The sequence below is a fragment of the Sturnira hondurensis genome, unplaced genomic scaffold (genome assembly GCF_014824575.4).
Source record: "Sturnira hondurensis isolate 20B ecotype Veracruz unplaced genomic scaffold, ASM1482457v3 Scaffold0008380, whole genome shotgun sequence".
Lineage (NCBI taxonomy): Eukaryota > Metazoa > Chordata > Mammalia > Chiroptera > Phyllostomidae > Sturnira > Sturnira hondurensis.
The window spans coordinates 1,993,636-2,011,109 of record NW_028081011.1 but is presented as its reverse complement, the minus strand read 5'-3'; the positions used below and the strand labels follow the sequence as shown (position 1 = coordinate 2,011,109).

At 43.0% G+C, this 17,474-nt stretch overlaps 1 protein-coding gene across 6 annotated transcripts in view; it reads left to right on the top strand.

Annotated features, from left to right (window-relative positions):
* STYXL1 (serine/threonine/tyrosine interacting like 1) overlaps positions 1 to 17,474 on the top strand; it is a 67,015-nt gene that overhangs the window by 4,599 nt on the left and 44,942 nt on the right. For all 6 annotated transcript variants that reach the window (XM_037054798.1, XM_037054800.1, XM_037054795.1 and 3 more), the window contains one exon: positions 8,458 to 8,561. In XM_037054798.1, coding sequence (XP_036910693.1) covers positions 8,459 to 8,561 — 103 coding nt within the window. In that variant the 5' untranslated portion in view covers position 8,458. The remainder of the gene's footprint in view (positions 1 to 8,457; positions 8,562 to 17,474) is intronic.

Genomic DNA, 17,474 nt, shown 5'->3' with positions numbered 1-17,474 from the left:
TGTTTATCCCTCTGACTCTGGGAGAAACCTGTAAGGACAGCCAGAGAGCAGCAGGGAGGAGGGCCTTTCACAACTAGTAACCTTAACCTTCCCAGTAGGAACTAGAAAATTACAGAGAAGTTGCTCCACTGGGACCCAAGGAGGGTGAGGAGGTTTGGGTAAGAGTTGTAGGCTTTAGGGAAATGCTGGGCAAGTGAGGAGTGATGAGAAAAGGACAAGCTGGTGGCTGTGGGGGCCAAGCTGAAGTTCTGTAGTGTGTATTTCCTGTGTGCCTGCATCCTTATGGTTTCCTATGCCCAGACCCCATACTAGGATCATAGACGTACAGTTGGGGCTATACACACAGATGCACATCCGTATACACACCTGTGTATTCACATCTTTGAATACATAAACCCGTGGATCTATGCAGGGGATTTATTTTCATTTTTTATTGCCATATAGTTTGCATGCAATACATATACCAATCTTAAGTGTTCCATTGGTTGGTTTTGACAGTCTGTACCCTGTAACCTACAGTCCAAATAAGCTATAGAACGTTTTCATTCCAGAAAGTTTCCTCACGCTTCTTTTCATCAGTCCCCCAAGATAGCTACTTCCTGATTTCTATCACCATAGATTTATTTTGTCTGTTCTTCATTGTATATTTTTATACACAATATGCAAATACACCAACACCCACCTTGCTCTACCCCCACAGATACATGAGCCACACACATCCACGTATACTGACCACGGTCATGAGCTATCAGATTTTTGCTTTTAGGTACACCTAAAATAACCTACCTTCACTTCAACCCTAAAATTGAACCTCAAGTGAAATATTTTAAATCTTTCAGATGCTTGGAGCTAAAACTGAGTTAGGAAAGTGTTAATTGTTTCACCTTGCATGAGAGTTTTCTCTTTTTCTCTAGATGCTCTAGGGTATTGGAAAATGGGGGGCATATATTTCAAAATAGCACTGTACTTGGGAAAATAGCTTCAACTTTTATTTGTGGCCCATTCCTGCTTAAAGTCAGAAAGATATGGCTCTCCCAGATGCATCCCAGGAGAGCAACTATGAGGTGGTGGACTGGCAGCAGCAGAGGCAGCAGGAAGCTGCCGGCAAAGAGCTCTCGAGAGCTGAGTCACTGGTAGTGGCAGGTCTAAGTTGGGAGCAGAACCTTCAGTCTCCAGACCAGTCAGAGGTCAGGGAAATGAGAGCAAAGCTGAGTTCAGAGTCTAGTCAGGGCCCATGACTCATGTGAGAGGAGCAGAAGGTGGGGCCTGAGGCCAGTTAAAGGGCAAAGGAAAAGTAGGTGCTAGAGGTGGAGGAGCTGAGACTAGACGCGGTGGCCATAGCCTTTGTGAGACTGGTGTAGTCCAGCAGCTCTTATCTCCTGTTGCTGACTCACTGCATGGGTAGGCCTGTCAACCTCACAGGATGAGTAGGTACCTCATGGGTGCAGAGGCCCTAGGTCTGGTGGTCTAGAAGCAAAGGCAAGATAGGAGACAAGGGACAGGGATATGAGCAGCTGAGTCTAGGCATCAGGCACAGGCCTGCTCCTTCTGAAATACAGATACTGGCAATCACTAACAATAGGGCCTATTGAACTGAGAGTTTTCAGAATCATTTCTGCAGCCTCTGAAGCTCTGGGGTGCTGTGGCCTGGGACCACGACCTCTAGTTTTCAAGGTTCAGGCCGCAAGAAAGTGTCAGGCTGGAATCAAGGAAAGATCCTCAGGCAACACCCCCTGCCCTTCATTACTTACAAACTTGGCCGGATTCCACTGTGGCTTGAGATTCTTTGAATGGTGCTTTCTGTCTCTTGGAGTTGTAGCCATCACAGGCTCCTCGGTGAGTTGAAAAGAGAGAGAGTGTAGGAATAAAGGAACTTTTGTTTCTTCAGCTCCTGCTGTATGCCAGGCCCAGGTGCTGGGCAGTTCATATCAGTTATCTCAAGGCTGTAACATTCCTGCAACCTTTTCAGTGCATATTACTGCCTCAGTTTGTAAGTGAGGGCATTGACACCGGTCAGTGTATTTAAGCCTTGGTCACACTGGCACAGCCTTGGTTTTCCATAGAGAACCAGTAGGTAGTGGGGTTGGCTGTGGACCTTGACTCATATGTGTAGGTAAATAGCTTTAACTTTTATTTGTGGCCCATACCTGCTTAAAGTCAAAAGGATTTGGTTCCCCAGTCCTCTGGTATAGTTCTCTGGTCCCCACTCAGCCTGAGTCAGGAGCCCAAAGTAAAGTTCATGGTCTGGCTTCTTGAGGAGCATTAAGTGATGCTTTTTTTCCACCAGAAGCAAATGCCCACCAATTGGGCCCTCCCGTACTGATGGGGATGAGCGTTAGACCAAGCTCTCAGTGTCCTGGAACTGCTGTGAGAACCCTGGGGTAGGCCCAGTCTCTGACAGAGATGCCATCAGTCAGAATGGAAGGCCCCAGGCGTTGATCAGGCTCAGGGAGGCAGGAGAAAGGCTAGGTCCCGCCAGTTTCCCCTGTAGCCTCAGGCTATGCAACCTATTCCCAATTGTCTGCTTTCCTCAATTATAGACATATGCTCGCAATTGAGCTGAGCTCGCCAGCCCAGCTGCAGGGCAGCTCTGGGCTGACTGGGAGAGAGAGCTACATACAAACCCCCTGGTTTACAGTTCAGGCCATCACAGGGCAGGTCGGGGGGGTAAAGAGCCCTCCTACTGGGGGTGTCAGTGTGTAGGGACAAGGCCTGTGCTGGCACACTGTTCCCCTGAAAGAGGGGGCTTTGCTTGCCACCTAAAAAGCTGTGTGGCTTTCCCAGAAGGCCCAATTAATAGGAAGTTCAATCTCTCTCATCACCTCAAACCAGACCCTCAGAAGGTGCTCCCTCAGACCTCCCTTCCCACCTACATGTTCATTAATTCCTCAAGAACACCAAGCACCCTGAAAGTCTCTTAAGAAGAGCTGTGCTGTGCTGAAAGAGTCCAGAGGGGAATATCTTAAACTTGCCATTTTGACTCCACCGTTTTGAACAGGTCGCCAGGAAAATAAGACTTGATAGAAATAATGGGTACAAATGAAACTCACAGTGGCAGAAACCATATTCGGTAAACTCTGATTGAGGAATCGAATCTTTATTGTAAAATTCACATGGAAAAAAGACTTGATGTTTGGAAACATAATCTTGGTTTAATAAAATGCAAAGTGAAAAAATTGGAATTAGTTAACTCTGAAATACAGAAAAGCAATTAAAGAATTAAATTGGAGCCCTGGCTGGTGTGGCTCTGTGGATTGAGTGCTGGCCTGCAAACCAAAGAATTAAATTGGCTCAAAAGAATTCATTAAGAAAAATACTTTGGCAAAAACGCAAAAATAGCTTAATGGTTTTATGTAAAGTACAATATCAAAATATTAGGGTGCAAACGGTGGAGCCAGACCATCTTAAACCTTGCGGAGTTCAGAGTAGTGCTGGGAGGGGTGTGCTCCCGTCCTCCACCCACCCAGGCTAGCAGTGCCCCTGATCTGAGCTCACGGGCCTGGGTCACCTCTCAGAGCTGTGCCCCGAGGTTCAGGGGCTGCTTCCATCCCTCCTGCACTTCACCAGCACAGGAGGGGCGGTGCTTGCCTGACCATGGAAAGTGCTGCCTTTGGGAAGGAGAGAAGTCTGAAGAAGTTTATCCCTGGGGTTGGGTTTTTATCTGGGTTCTCCCTTGGTGAATGAGGAGATGGAGGTTGTAGTGAGGAAAAGTAGATGGGAGCTTGAGGATGGGTGTGAACAATAGGCCAGATAGGTTAGGAGCCAGCTTTTAGGTTGGCTTCACGAAATTGTGAGCTAGACCTGAAGTCTGCCCTCTTTCTCCTGCATTCACCACCTCCCAAGTGGCCTGGGGACAGGACTTTTGGAGGCAGAGGACCTGACTGGGAGTGGGAAAGGGAGGTCTTTAGGAGGAATCTATATGTGACATCTATGTGTGTGGCATCTGTATGTGTGGCATCAGGTCAAGAGGCCTAGCCCCACAGGTGAAGGCAGGAATGGTGACTAATTTATTCATTCAAGCCCTGCTTCCTGGCACTGCTTTGTAGCAGGAATCCTGGGTACTGTGTGACCCTACAGCAGTGGACAAGAAGGGCAAGGTCCCTGTTCTAACGAGCCATACATTCCAGTGGGAGGAGACTGATGAGAAAGCCAGCAAACAAATGAGTGATAATGTCAGATAATGACAAGTAAGGTGAAGACAGAGAAATTTATATTTTGAAAATATCACCCTTACTGACATGTGAAGATTAGACTATAGGGAAAAAGCAAGAAGTCCAGTTGGCAAGAATTACACCATCAGGAGAGATGATAATATCTAGGTCTAGAATGTTTGCTCTTGAGATGGAAAGAAGTAGATGGATTTGGAATATATCTAGGTCATAGAGCTACTAGATTGGATGTGAGGGGCAGAGTGACACAGGAATTAGGGACTTGTGTAACTAGGTGAATAATGGTGCTGTTTATTGAGACTGAGAAGACTAAAAGATAAACATGTATGGAGGTGTAGGCATGTATGAATTAAAAGTCCTCTACTGGTTATGTTATACTTGAGATGCCAATTAGACATCCAAGTAGAGTCTGGAGCTCAGTGAGGAGGTCGTGCCGGGGTGTAGTTTGGGAGTCATTTGTATACCAGGGCGAGATGAATCACCTAGACACTAGATTTTAGAATGGTGGTTCTCAGCTAGCATTTTTAAAATTAAGCAATAATTTTCGGTTTACCAGTTGAAACAGACTTATAACATAGTCTGCATAATAGGTCACCTACAGCAAATGATAAGGAAACTAGACAAAAAAGAAAAAAGCATACATTGGGAAAAAAGATCTTCTCGAAATAAAAAAGTCAAACCATTATTATAAAGGATGTTACCAAGAACTGTTATAGCTTCCCCATCCCATTTGGTGGAAATCGATGGGAGCATCCAGCACTTTGTGTTCATGTCAAATATTGGGTCAGAGCGTCCTAACATAAAGCAAAAAAGATTTTTAAAAAGAAGAAAAAGAAGCAAACAAAAAAGTAAACAAAAAAACAAAACCCTTAACTCCCCAAACTGTAGTACAGTAACTAACTCCAGAGTTCAAAATAAAAAGAAAAGAAAGTGGCAATTGATGGTGATGGTGGTGGTAATCCTGTGAATGGTTTTTTGATATCTCATCCTCCGGAGGACATTTGGCAACATCTGGAAACTTTTTTGGTTGTTATAGATGGATTGGGGGAGGTTTGCTGCTGGCAACCACTGGATGGAGGCCAGGGACGCACAGGTCAGCCCTCACAACAGAGGATTATCTGGCCCCAATGTCAGTGCTGCTGAGGTTGAGAAGCCCTGTCCTAGTGTGAGAATATAGAGAAGGAAAATAGCTATGCCCAAAGGCATTCTTATGTGAAGAGAGAGCCTCCTGCAAAGAAGACAGCAGGAACAGTCTGAGAGGTGGGAGGGAAGCCTGGATAGTATGTGTGGGGGTGGTAGTTCTGAAAGTGGAGAGGGCTGGGGAAGGAGGAATGCTCAGCTGGGTTAAATGCAGGTTAAGAGACTCCGTCGTTTGAGCACAGAGAGAAGTGACTAATGGATTTGGCAAGATAGACACTGTTGATAACCTTGATAGAAGTTTTTGTGGTTTGATAGGGTTAGAAGCTCTAGGGAAAAAGTTTGTACCAAGAGCCAACACTTACTGAGCATTTATCTCCTCCCTGCTCAGAATGCCTTGCATGTAATTTTGAAACCAGAAAAGTCAGTGTTTATGCTGCTTATCACCACCAGAACCAGTACATAGAGACAGGGATTGACTCTTTATGGGTGCTTTATTCAGATGGCTGGTGATCTGAGAAGATGGTGGGTTATGTACTCGAAAAGACTGTGTTACATTTCATTTCAAACCAAAACTTTTTACAAGAAGAAAAGTGTAGGTAAGAGGTTTGGAATTCAGGGGAAAAGTTGGTAGTTTCGAAATTCAGGGAAAAGGTTAATCAGGTAAGAGCTGCAGTCAATGCAAGCTTTTATTGCATTTTTCCCAGAATTCTTTCATCTGTTGACCGTGTGGACCAGTGACTCTTGACCTCTCTCTGTCTCTCCCTGGAGCACAGTAGCTCAGATACCATCTGGATTGCTTGCAGACCTCCTGGACACAAAGGTTGAGTTGCTTATGGCCTCCAGGAGTCAGGGTGGGTCAGACCTTCAGTTCCTGAAACAATAGCTTTTTACATGCATTAATTACTAAGCTTAGTAACTATAACTTAAAACTAGATTTTTCTTCTGTCTCTTGACTTCCCTCATCAATTTTATTAACCCACACATAACAGGTAGGTTCTATTATGCTTTTTTTAAATAGAAGTAGTAATGCTAACATTACCCCCATTTTACTTACACAGGTGCAAACTGAGGCACATGGAGGCTAATTACTCCCTATAAGGCAGCCTATAGTAAGTGGCACAGCTGGAATTAGGACCTAAACAGTTTGGAGGTGAGGAAGTGGAGGCAGGGAGTCAACACCACCCTTCTGAGAAGTCTTGCTGTAAAGGAGAACAAAGACAGGTACAGAGGATATTTGTGTGTTGATGGGAATGGTCCATATACAGGCTGAAATTGATGGAGGGGAAGCTGAGAGCCAAAGTCCTTGAGGAGGTGAGACAAGATCCAGGGGACCATGTCCAGGATTTGGCCTTTCCCTGGAGCACCATACTGGGAACTCTGAAGTGGACCCTAACTGTTTTTGATCAAGATTACCTAGCCCTGGATTCAAATTCTCCACTTGTCCCCTGCTGGGACTGGGCAGCTCCATGCGGCCCCTACCCCTACTAAAAGGAGACTTCCCTGCAGGGAGCTGCTGCACAGGCCCAGCCCTTCTCCTTCAGTGTCCTTGAAGCACCAGAGGCAAGTCACGGTCCGGAACGAGTATCTCAAGTACAGCCCTGCAGTTAGGAGCCAGAGCCAGAGTTGGCTGGGCAGTTCTGTTAAACTACATCAGCAATTCTCCACCCAACAGTGACCTTCATGATCCTTATCATAAGCCTCCCTAGGGTCTTCCCTTATCACTCTGATCTTGCCATACCAGGCTCTTTGAACTCAGGTATTGTGTGTGTGTGTGGGAGGGTCTGCCTGCAGAGCCCTCCTGGCCACTGTGGATGAGAATAAGTCTACCAAGACATGATCTGCTTGGGGAGGAAAGGCAGACCAGTCCCTCAGAGAGAAAGGCACGTAGCCTCTCTCTCAATGGGCTTTTATTGAGTTTTGCTTGCATAGGGATGCATATCAAAGAAAGGAGGTATGGTTTACAGGTAATATTTCTGGGATCATGGGGGTCCTTTTGAGTCAGGATCTGGTAGACAGGGTGACACCAGTTGGCTGTAAAACCTTGGGAAACAAACTTATTTTGTGTTTGGACCCTTAACATTTAAATTGAGGACATTATTAGCCAAAGCAGGTTTCACAGGACTTTATGCATTCTTTCTTAGGCCTGATTGTCCCCTGCCAGGAACTGGCAGTTCCGGCACAGGCCTGCATCCCCCTTTAGCATTGTTTCAGGCCTGAGTCAGGCAGGGGAAGCAAGGCAGCCAGGAAATTAGGAGACTTTACAGATAGAAAGAGGACTCAGGCTCTGATAAAGCCAAGGGGTGAGTTTTTTTTGTCTCTTCTCCACAATCCCCTAAATCCTTCCCTGGTGGCCCCTTCACAATTGTGTCTGTCTTAGGTTGTTCCTTTCTTGAGGAATCTTACCTGTCCTTGACAATCCAGCCATCCTTCAGGGGCCAAGCAGGGTGAAGTAAAAGGGCCAGAGGTTTTGCCCTGGCCAGGAGGATAAGTTTTGTCTCCTCAGTGGCTTATGGTCTCAAGGTTCCCTAGGTGTGGGGCCTTTTTGCCTGTTGGCAGGGTTACAGCTTCTGAAATCAGGCAGGACATTTCCCAACAAGGTATGAATGCTCCTGCCTTCTTTTCACCCCCTTTCCCTCCTCCACTTGGCTAAGTGTTGCCTAGCCTCCTGCTTCAGCTTAGCAGTCACATCTCAGCCCTTCTCTAACCCCCCCCAACTAAGGTAGGCCCTCTCATTAGCTCTTCCTCTTACATGGGACATTGAGTTTTCTATAGCACTTTTCCTACTGGTATTTTTTGCCCAATGTCTGCATTCCATGCTGGACTGTAACCTTCATGAAGGTAGGTTTAGTTTACCACAATTTTCAGTGCCTGGCATGTAGTAAGTGCTCAGTAACTATATGCTGAAAGAACAAATGAATTGGCGACTATTTTACAGCCTACTTGTTATTTACATGCTTCATATGTTGTGTTCAATATTTTATTCTCTACATGTTTCACTACAAAAGTTTGAAGCTTTCCTGATCATATTCCTGGTTACTCTTATCTTTTCTTGAAGATGTGTTAAGAAAGAGTTTGATTCAATGTCTTACTTTTTGACCATTCATTTAAAATAAAATAGAAGCTTTACATTATTGCTTCTTCCCAGTAGGATGGATGGTTTGGTTTTATGTGAACCAATAGAGCTTTACAACATCTTGAATCAGGTCACAAAACTGTCCAGACTGAGTGAAACCAACTATCTCTGTTTATTGGGTAAGTACTTTTAAAAAGTTTGTAGATAACATCTTTCAAACATTATTTTTGATGAATCAACAAACTTTTGGGGGCAGGAGGATAAATGACTTTAGAAATCTGTTAAACTTATTAAGCACAGCTTAAAATGCTGCTACTCACTCAGTGTGCCTCGGAAATCATCCCAGATTAAATCTAGAAGTTCCTGGACACTCATGTTCTGCATCCTCTTTGTTTTAGTGAAATGTATCAAACATCTAACAAATGTATAGAAATACCAATAAACACCCATGTACTCACCACTCAGATTTAACATAAATATTCCACACAGAGGTAGTCCTCTTTTGTACTCCATCCTGATCTCATTTCTTTCCTTCTGCAAAGATAACTGCTTCTATATATTTACATTTTTACTGCATATGCAATAAGTGTATGGTTTAAACATTTAAACCAAAATAATGCATGGTTTAAACATTTACACAAACAGTGCTGCAATGTACAATCATGCAATTTGCTTAAAATTGTATATTTGATATATTTCCCTCTAAATTTGAAGATCTAATTTATCTTGGATGTTAACTAGAATATAGATCTATTTCTAATTGACTGCAATTTGGAGCTTGCATTGTGTGGCTCTAATGGATAGTGCTGTAGTGAATAACTTTGTGAATCCCTCCTTATTTATGTGCAATAGTTTCTCCAGGATCTCTGCATAGAAGTGGAATTGCCAGGTTGCAAATTCAGCTTCACTACATTATTGTCAAATTGCCCTCTATAAAGATTGTGTCAATTGACATTCCCATCATCAGTGTAAGAAACATACCTACCAATACCTGGTTTTGCCATCTTTTAACAGTTTTGCAATCTGATTTGGTGTGAATTTGTATTATGTTCTTTCCCTAATTAAAAAAAATTGCAATGACTTACACATAACATAAAATTTACCATTGTAACCATTTGTAATTTATTGGGGTAACATTGGTTTATCGGTCATATAGGTTTCAGTTGTACATTTCTATGATACTTGATCTGTGTATTGCATTGTGTTTCCACAACCCAATGTCAGATTTGTATTACTGAGTCACCATATATTTGGCCCCTTTACCCTTTATTTATTTTTATTTTATTTTTTAAAATATATTTTATTGATTATACCATTACAGTTCTATTCCCCCCCTTCATTCCCCTCCACTCGCACACTCCCTCCCCCACCATTCTCCCCCCCTTAGTTTATAACCACGTGTCTCAAGTTCTTTAGATTCTATATTTCCCCCACTATTCTCGCCCTTCCCCCTATCCATTTTCTGCCTACCATCTATGCTATTTTCTGTGCCTTCTCCCCCCTTCTCCTCCTCCCACCCCCCTCTTTCTAACCCTCCATGTGTTCTTCATTTCTATGGTTCCACTCCTGATCTAGCTGTCCTCTTGGTTTGCTTTTGTTTTAGGTGTGGTTGTTAATAACTGTGTGTTTGCTGTCCTTTCACTGTTAACATTTTTCATCTTCTTTTTCTTATATAAGTCCCTTTAGCATTTCATATAATAAGGGCTTGGTGATGATGAACTCCTTGAACTTGCCCTTATCTGAGAAGCACTTTATCTGTCCTTCCATTCTAAATGAAAGTTTTGCTGGATAAAGCCATCTTGGCTGTAGGTCTTTGGATTTCATGACTTGGAATACTTCTTTCCAGCCCCTTCTTGCCTGTAAGGTCTCTTTTGAGAAATCCGCTGACAGTCTGATGGGTACTCCTTTGTAGGTGACTGTCCCCTTATCCCTTGCTGCTTCTAGGATTCTCTCCTTCATTTTAGTCTTGGCTAATGTAATTATGATGTGCCTTGGTGTGTTCCTTCTTGGGTCCAACTTCTTTGGGACTCTCTGAGCTTCCTGGATTTCCTGGAAGTCTATTTCCTTTGCCAGACTGGGGAAGTTCTCCTTTATTATTTGTTGAAATAAGTTTTCCACTCGTGGCTGTTTCTTTCCCCCTTCTGGTACCCCTATAATCCGGATGTTGGAACGTTTAAAGATGTCCTGGAGGTTCCTAAGCCTCTCCTCATTTTTTTGAATTCTCATTTCTTCATTCCTTTCTGGTCGGATGTTTCGTTCTTCCTTCTGGTCCATTTCATTGATTTGAGCCCCAGTTTTTTTCCCATCACTATTGGTTTCCTGGACATCTCCCTTCATTTCAATTAGTTTAGCCTTCATATGTTCCTCTAATTTGTGACTGTAATCCACCAGTTCTGTGAGCATCCTGATAAATAGTGTCTTGAATTGTGCTTCTGAGAGGCTGGCAATTTCTTGGTCGCTTAGAGTTATTGGCTCTGGGACTTTGAGTTCTTCTTGCGCCATCTTTTGGGCTGTTCGTGCCTGTTCTGTAGCAGGATCGGAGCCCTAGGTGTTCACTAGAGCAGGGCAACTCAGTCGTTGGGTTGTGATGCTGTATGTGGGGGCGGGGTCAAAGAGGGACAATGGCTTCCCTCTGCCGCCTGCTGCCGTGACCCCCACCAGCGCCGCAGCCACCACCATCACCAGGCCCATGCGTTTCGTTCCACTGCACGCGAGTGTGCCACCGCCGTCAGCCCTCCACCACTGGGTTCGCCCCCTGAGGCCTGCGTGGTCCATCTCACTGTGCGCGAATGTGCGACTGCGGTCAGTCTGCCCCGCACCCCGACTGGTTCCGGGCTGCCTGCGCACCTAGGTCGGGGTATCTGTCCTGCCCGACCCAGCTCCGCTGCTGGCTCCGCCTCTCTTACCGGCCCCGTTGAAAGGTTCGTAGTTGTCGGACTTCCGTATAATTCCGTTTTCTGGTCTTTGGGTATGTCCTATTTCTCCAAACCTTTGTTGTATTCAAACTTGGTTGTGGGAGAAGGCACAGTGTTTCCACCTATGCCTCCATCTTGGCGGAAGTCCCCCCTTTACCCTTTAATACCTCCTCTACCCTTTCCCCCTGGTAACAACCATGCTGTTGTCTGTCTGTGTCTATGAGTTTCAGTTTATATCCCACATATGAGTGAAATCATGTGGTTCTTAACTTTTTCTGACTGACATTTCTCTTAGTATAATATGTTGTCACAAATGGCAGTATTTCATCTTTTTTATGGCTGAGTAGTATCCATTGATATATGTACCATATCTTCTTTATCTAATTCTCTATAGAAGGCACTGTGGTTGTCTCCATGTCTTGGCCATGATGAATAATGCTGCAGTGAACATAGAGGCACATATATCTATGCAAATAAATGTTTTCGAGTTTTTCAGGTAGATACCCAGAAGAGGGATAGCTAGATCATATTTTACATCTATTCTTAATATTTTGAGGAACCACCATAGCATTTTTTGTTGTGGCTATACCAGTCTATATTCTCACCAGCAGTGAATGAGGGTTCCTTTTTCTCTGCAACCTCTCCAGCACTTGTTATTACCTGTCTTGTAGATAATAGCCATTCTAACGGGTATGAAGTGGTATCTCATTGTAGTTGTGATTTGCATTTCTCTAATAGCTAGTGAAGTTGAATGTATTTTTGTATACCTGTTGGCCATTTGTATGTCTTCTTGGGAGAGATGTCTTTTCAGGTTCATCTTAACCATTCTTTTAATTTAATTTTTTAATTCATTGATTTTAGAGAGAGAAGGAAAGATTGATTTGTTGTTCCACTTATTTATACATTCATTGGTTGCTTCTTGTATGTGCCCTGACCAGGGACTGAACCCACAACCTCAGCATATCAGGGTGGTGCTCCAACCAACTGAGCTACCTGGCCAGGGCTCCTTATAGTTTTGATTTGCATTTCCTATGATTACTGATGTCAAGTATCATGTCATGTACTTGCATTCTTTGCAGAAAGGTCTATGCAAGTTCTTTGCCCATTTTGAATTGTTTTTTTTTTATTTTCATTGTTGAGTTTTAGGTTTCTGTATATTCTGGGTATTTTCAGATTTAATTTTTGTGGAGTTCATTTTGTCTATCTTTTTTTTTGTTGCTTGTACTTTTGGTGTCAATTCCAAGAAATCATTGCCAAATACAATGTTGTGAAGCTTTTGCCTTATGTTTTCTTCTAAGTTTTATACTTTTAAGTCTTTGATACATTTTAAGTTCATTCTTGTATGTGGTATTAGATAAGGGTCCAACTTCATTCTTTTGCGTGTGTATATCCAGTTTTCCCAGAACCATTTGTTGAAAGGACTGTCCTATTCATAGCCTCTTAAGATTCCATATGAACTTGGGATGAGTTTTTTCAATTTCTGCAAAAAACATTGTTGGGATTTTGAAAGGGATCACATTGAATCTGTAGATTGCTTTGTGTAGCATTGATATCTTAACAATATTAAGTCTTTCAGTACATGAACATAAAGTGTTTTTCCACTTAATTTGTCTATTTTGAATTTCTTTCAGTGACATTTTGTAGTTTTTATTGTACAAGTATTTCATGTCTTGGTTAAATTTAAAAAATTTTAAAATTTATTTATTTTTAGGTGAGGGGAAGGGAGGGAGAAAGAGAGGGAGAGAAACCTCAAAATGTAGTTGCCTCTCATGTGCCCCCTACTGGGGACCTGGCCTGAAACCCAGGCATGTGCTCTGACTGGGTACTGAATGAACGACCCTTTGGTTTGCAGGCTGGCACTCAATTCACTGAGCCCCACCAGCTAGGGGGTAAGTTATATATTTTTTATGCTTACCTGAGGACATTTTTTAGTGTCTTTTTACAGAGAAGAAGGAAGAGAGAGAAGCATTGATTTGTTGCCAGAGGGAAATATTGATGCAAAAGAAAAGCATTGATTGGTTGCCTCCAGTAGGCACCCAACTGTGTATCATTTGCACCTAGACTGGGGATCAAACCCACAACCTAGGTGTGTGCCCTGACCAGGAATTGAACTTTCAACCTTTGTCTGTGGGATGATGCTTCAACCAACTGAGCCATACTGGCCAGAGCAAGTTAATTCTATAAAAGCAATTTTTTGGCCTGGCCCGGGGGCTCAGTTGGTTAGAGCGTTGTCCTGGGGCACATACAGGGAGAGGGTGGTGGGTGGCAGCTGATTGATGTTTCTATCTCACATCGATGTTTCTCTTTCTCCCTTCCTTCCCTCTCTCTGGATTAATAAACATATCCTCAGGTGACGATTTAAAAAATGCCATCAGCCTTTAAAAATTACTTTATTTCATTTTAATTACAGTTGACATTAAATATTATATCAGATCCAGGTATACAATATAGTGGTAAGACATTTATAAAACTTATGAAATGATAGCCCCCTGATAAGTCTTGCACCCACCTGATGCCATACGTGGCTATCACAGTGTTATTGACCTAATTTCCTAAGCTGTTCACGATACCCTTGTGACTATTTTATAACTGCCAGTTTGTACTTCTTAATCCCTTCATCTTTTTCACCCAGCCCCTGAGCCCCATTCCCATCTGGCAACAGTTGGTTTGTTCTTTTTATCTATGAGTTTGTTTCTGTTTTGTTTGTTTATTTTGGTTTTTAGATTTCATGTATAAGTGAAATCATATGGTATTTGTCTTTCTCTGTCTGACTTATTTCACTTAGCTTAATATCCTTAGGCACATCCATGTTGTCACAAATGGTAATTATTCTTTTTTAGGACTAAGTAATATTCCATTGTATATGTATCTATTCCTCTTTTGATTAGAGCATCTTATCCATTCACATTTAAAATAATTTTTGAGAGCTTCTGGTCAAGATGGTGGTGTACTAAGAAATGACTTGTCTCCGTGCACAACCATATCAAAATTACAACTAAAATATAGAACAGCCATCACTCAGAATCATCAGAAACTGAGTTTAATGAAAGTCTGACAGCTGCAGAATTAAAGAAACCGCATCCATTCAGACTGGTAGGAGGGGCAGAGGCACAGAACGGACTGGTCCCACACCCATGTGTGTTGGGTAAAAACTTGGCGGGGATATCTTGGCAGCAAGGAGTCCCAGCCCCACACCAGGTCCTCCAGTGCTGGGAAGGCCAGTCCTCATAACTTCCGGCTTCAAAAACCAGCAGAGGTTGAGTCAGTGAAAGAAACTTCTAGAGTCCCAAATAGTTTTTCTTGAAGAACCCAGACACAGACTGACTCAGACTCACTCCCTATGAGCTGTAGCACCAGGGTGGCAGACCGAAAGGTACAAGCAGCATACAGGGAGAAACTGAAGTGTCTGGCATCAAGAGAAGCAGAGGCCATTGTCCCCTTTCTGAACCCACCCCACCCAGAGCCACAGAGCCAGCAGGCTGGTGCCATATCTTAGACTCCATCAACCCAGCTAACATTATTTGGCCTGCCTTGTAGATCTCCAGAGACTCTGCCCCACCCAACTTACAGTCCCACAGAAACTGCTTTTCCATATGAATGGCTGCTTCACAACTTCCTAAGTCCTCTCAAAGAGCCAGCCTCAGTGAGTCCCCAGCTCCAGTACCTCTTGGTAAATGGACCCAGGCCTGGCACTAGCAGCAGCTAGCCTAAATTTACAGCTTGGCTTCACCTTGGAATCTCTGAGCCTAGTATAAGTAGCAGCCATCTCAGATTGTTTATAGCTCTGGCCAGGTGGCCCTGGGAAAAACACAGATGGGGGCTGACCTTGGCCTGCACCACCCAGAAAACCCCAGAGCCTACACACCCAGTGGACAGCTACAGACCATATCAGAGTTCCACCTCCTAGCTCCTGCATAGCTGATCTTCCACAGAGGGCATAGGTTGGTGGTCAGTGGTCATAGCCAATCCTTGCAGTTGACTGTCCTGGGTGAATCCCTCCCACTGACCTGCCAACAGCAATCAAGGTTCAACTACAAGAGAAGGGGGTACTCAGCCCACACAAAGGGCACACCTTGAATATCCAGCTTGGGTGATAGGGGAGCCTGTGCCACTGGACCTTACAGGACACCTACTACATTAGGCCACACTACAAAGACATAGAGTCAAAGCAGCTCTATCTAATACATTGACATGAATACAGGGAGGCAGCCAAAATAAGGAGACAAAGAAACATTGCCCTAATCAAAGGACAGATAAAAACCCCAGTAAAAGAGCTAAATTAAATAGATATAAGCAATCTATCAGATGCAGAGTTCAAAACACTGGTTAGAAGGATGCCCAAAGAACTTATTGAGGACCTCAAAGACATAAAAGAGATCCAGTTAGAAACAAAGGATACACTAGTTATAAAGAACAATTTATAGGGAAACTACAGTAGAGTGGATGAAACCAAGAATCAAGTCAATGATTTAGAACATAAGAAAGCAAAAAACAACCAATGAGAACAAGAAGAAAAAAGAATCTAAAAAACTGAGGATAATGTAAACAGCCTCTGGGATAACTTCAAGCAATCCAACATTTGCATCATAAGGGTGCCAGAAGAAGAAGAGAAAGAGCAAGAAATTGGACATCTATTTGAAAAATAATGAAAGAAAACTTACATAATTTGGTGAAGGAAATAGATGTGCAAGTCCAGGAAGAACAGAGAGTCCCAAACAAGATGGATGCAGAGGCCCACTCCAAGACACATCATAACTAAAATGCCAAAGGTTAAACATAAACAGAAAAAGCAACAAGAGAAAAGGAGTTGATTACCTGTAGGGGAATTCCCATAATACTGTCAGCTGATTTCTCAAAAGAAACTTTGCTGATACTTTCTGAGTCATATTTTTAATTTTTTTCTTCTCCTTAAAGAAGTCCCTTTAACATTTCTTGTAATACTGGTTTGGTGGTGATGAACTCCTTCAGCATCTTGTTGTCTGGGAAGCTCTTTATCACTCTTTTGATTCTAGATGATAGTCTTGCTGGATAGAGCAATCTTGATTATAGGTCCTTACTTTTCATCACTTTGAATATTTTGTGCCAGTCCCTTTTTCTTGCAAAGTTTCTGTTGAGAAATCAGTTGATAGTCTTATGGGAGCTCCCTTGTAAGTAACTAACTGCTTTTCTCTTGTGGTTTTTAAGATTCTCTCTTTATTTTTAACCTTTGGTTTTTAATTATTATGTGTCTTGATGTGGTCCTCTTTGGATCCCTCTTGTTTGGGATTCTCTGTGCTTCCCGGACTTATATGTCTATTTCCTTTGCTAGGTTAGGGAAGTTTTCAGTCATTTCTACAAATATGCTTTTAATCCCTGCACTCTTTCTTCTCCTGGTTCCCCTATGGTGTAAATTTTGTGAGGCTTGATGTCTCAGAGGTCCCTTAAAATATTCTTATTTTGAAAAAAAGGTTTTTTGTTGTTGTTCTGCTACCTGTTGTTTCCTGCTACCCTCTCTTCCAAATTTTGGATTTGATCTCTACTTCATCTACTCCACTGTTGATTCTCTGTGATGTAGTCTTTGTTTCAGTTATTGTATTCTTCAATTTGACTGGTTCATTTTTGTGTTTTCTATCTCCTTTCTTATGTTTCCCATCTCTTTTTTGAAGTTCTCCCTGAGGTCATCTAATCTTTCCCTAATTCATTGAACATCCAGTGTTTTGAACTCTGCATCAGGTACATTGCTTGTCCCATTTGTTTCATTCTTTTTCTGGAGTTTTTTCCTGTTCTTTCATTTGGGAAATGTTTCCTTGTATCTCATTTTGGCTACCTCCCTGTTTTTATTTCTATGTATTAGGTAGATCTGCTATCTCTCTCAGTCTCGGCAGAGTGGCCATATGTGGTAGGTGTCTTGTGGGGCTCAGTGGTGCAGTCTTTACCTGAGTTGGGTGCTCCTCGGGTGTTCCTCCCGTGTGTTGTGTATGCTTTCCTGTTGTAGTTGAGCCTTGATTTCTGTTGGCATGTCAGTGGGTGGCTCCGACCCTCAGGCTGACTGGCTGTGAGGACTGACCATGAGTACAGTGGACAAGTTGTTGTATGGGGCCTGACACCATGGAGTAAGATTTGGTTTAGAGGGGCTCTGGTGCATGCTGAGTCCACCCTTTGAGTGTGTGATATGTGGCACTAATTGAGTTGTATTCT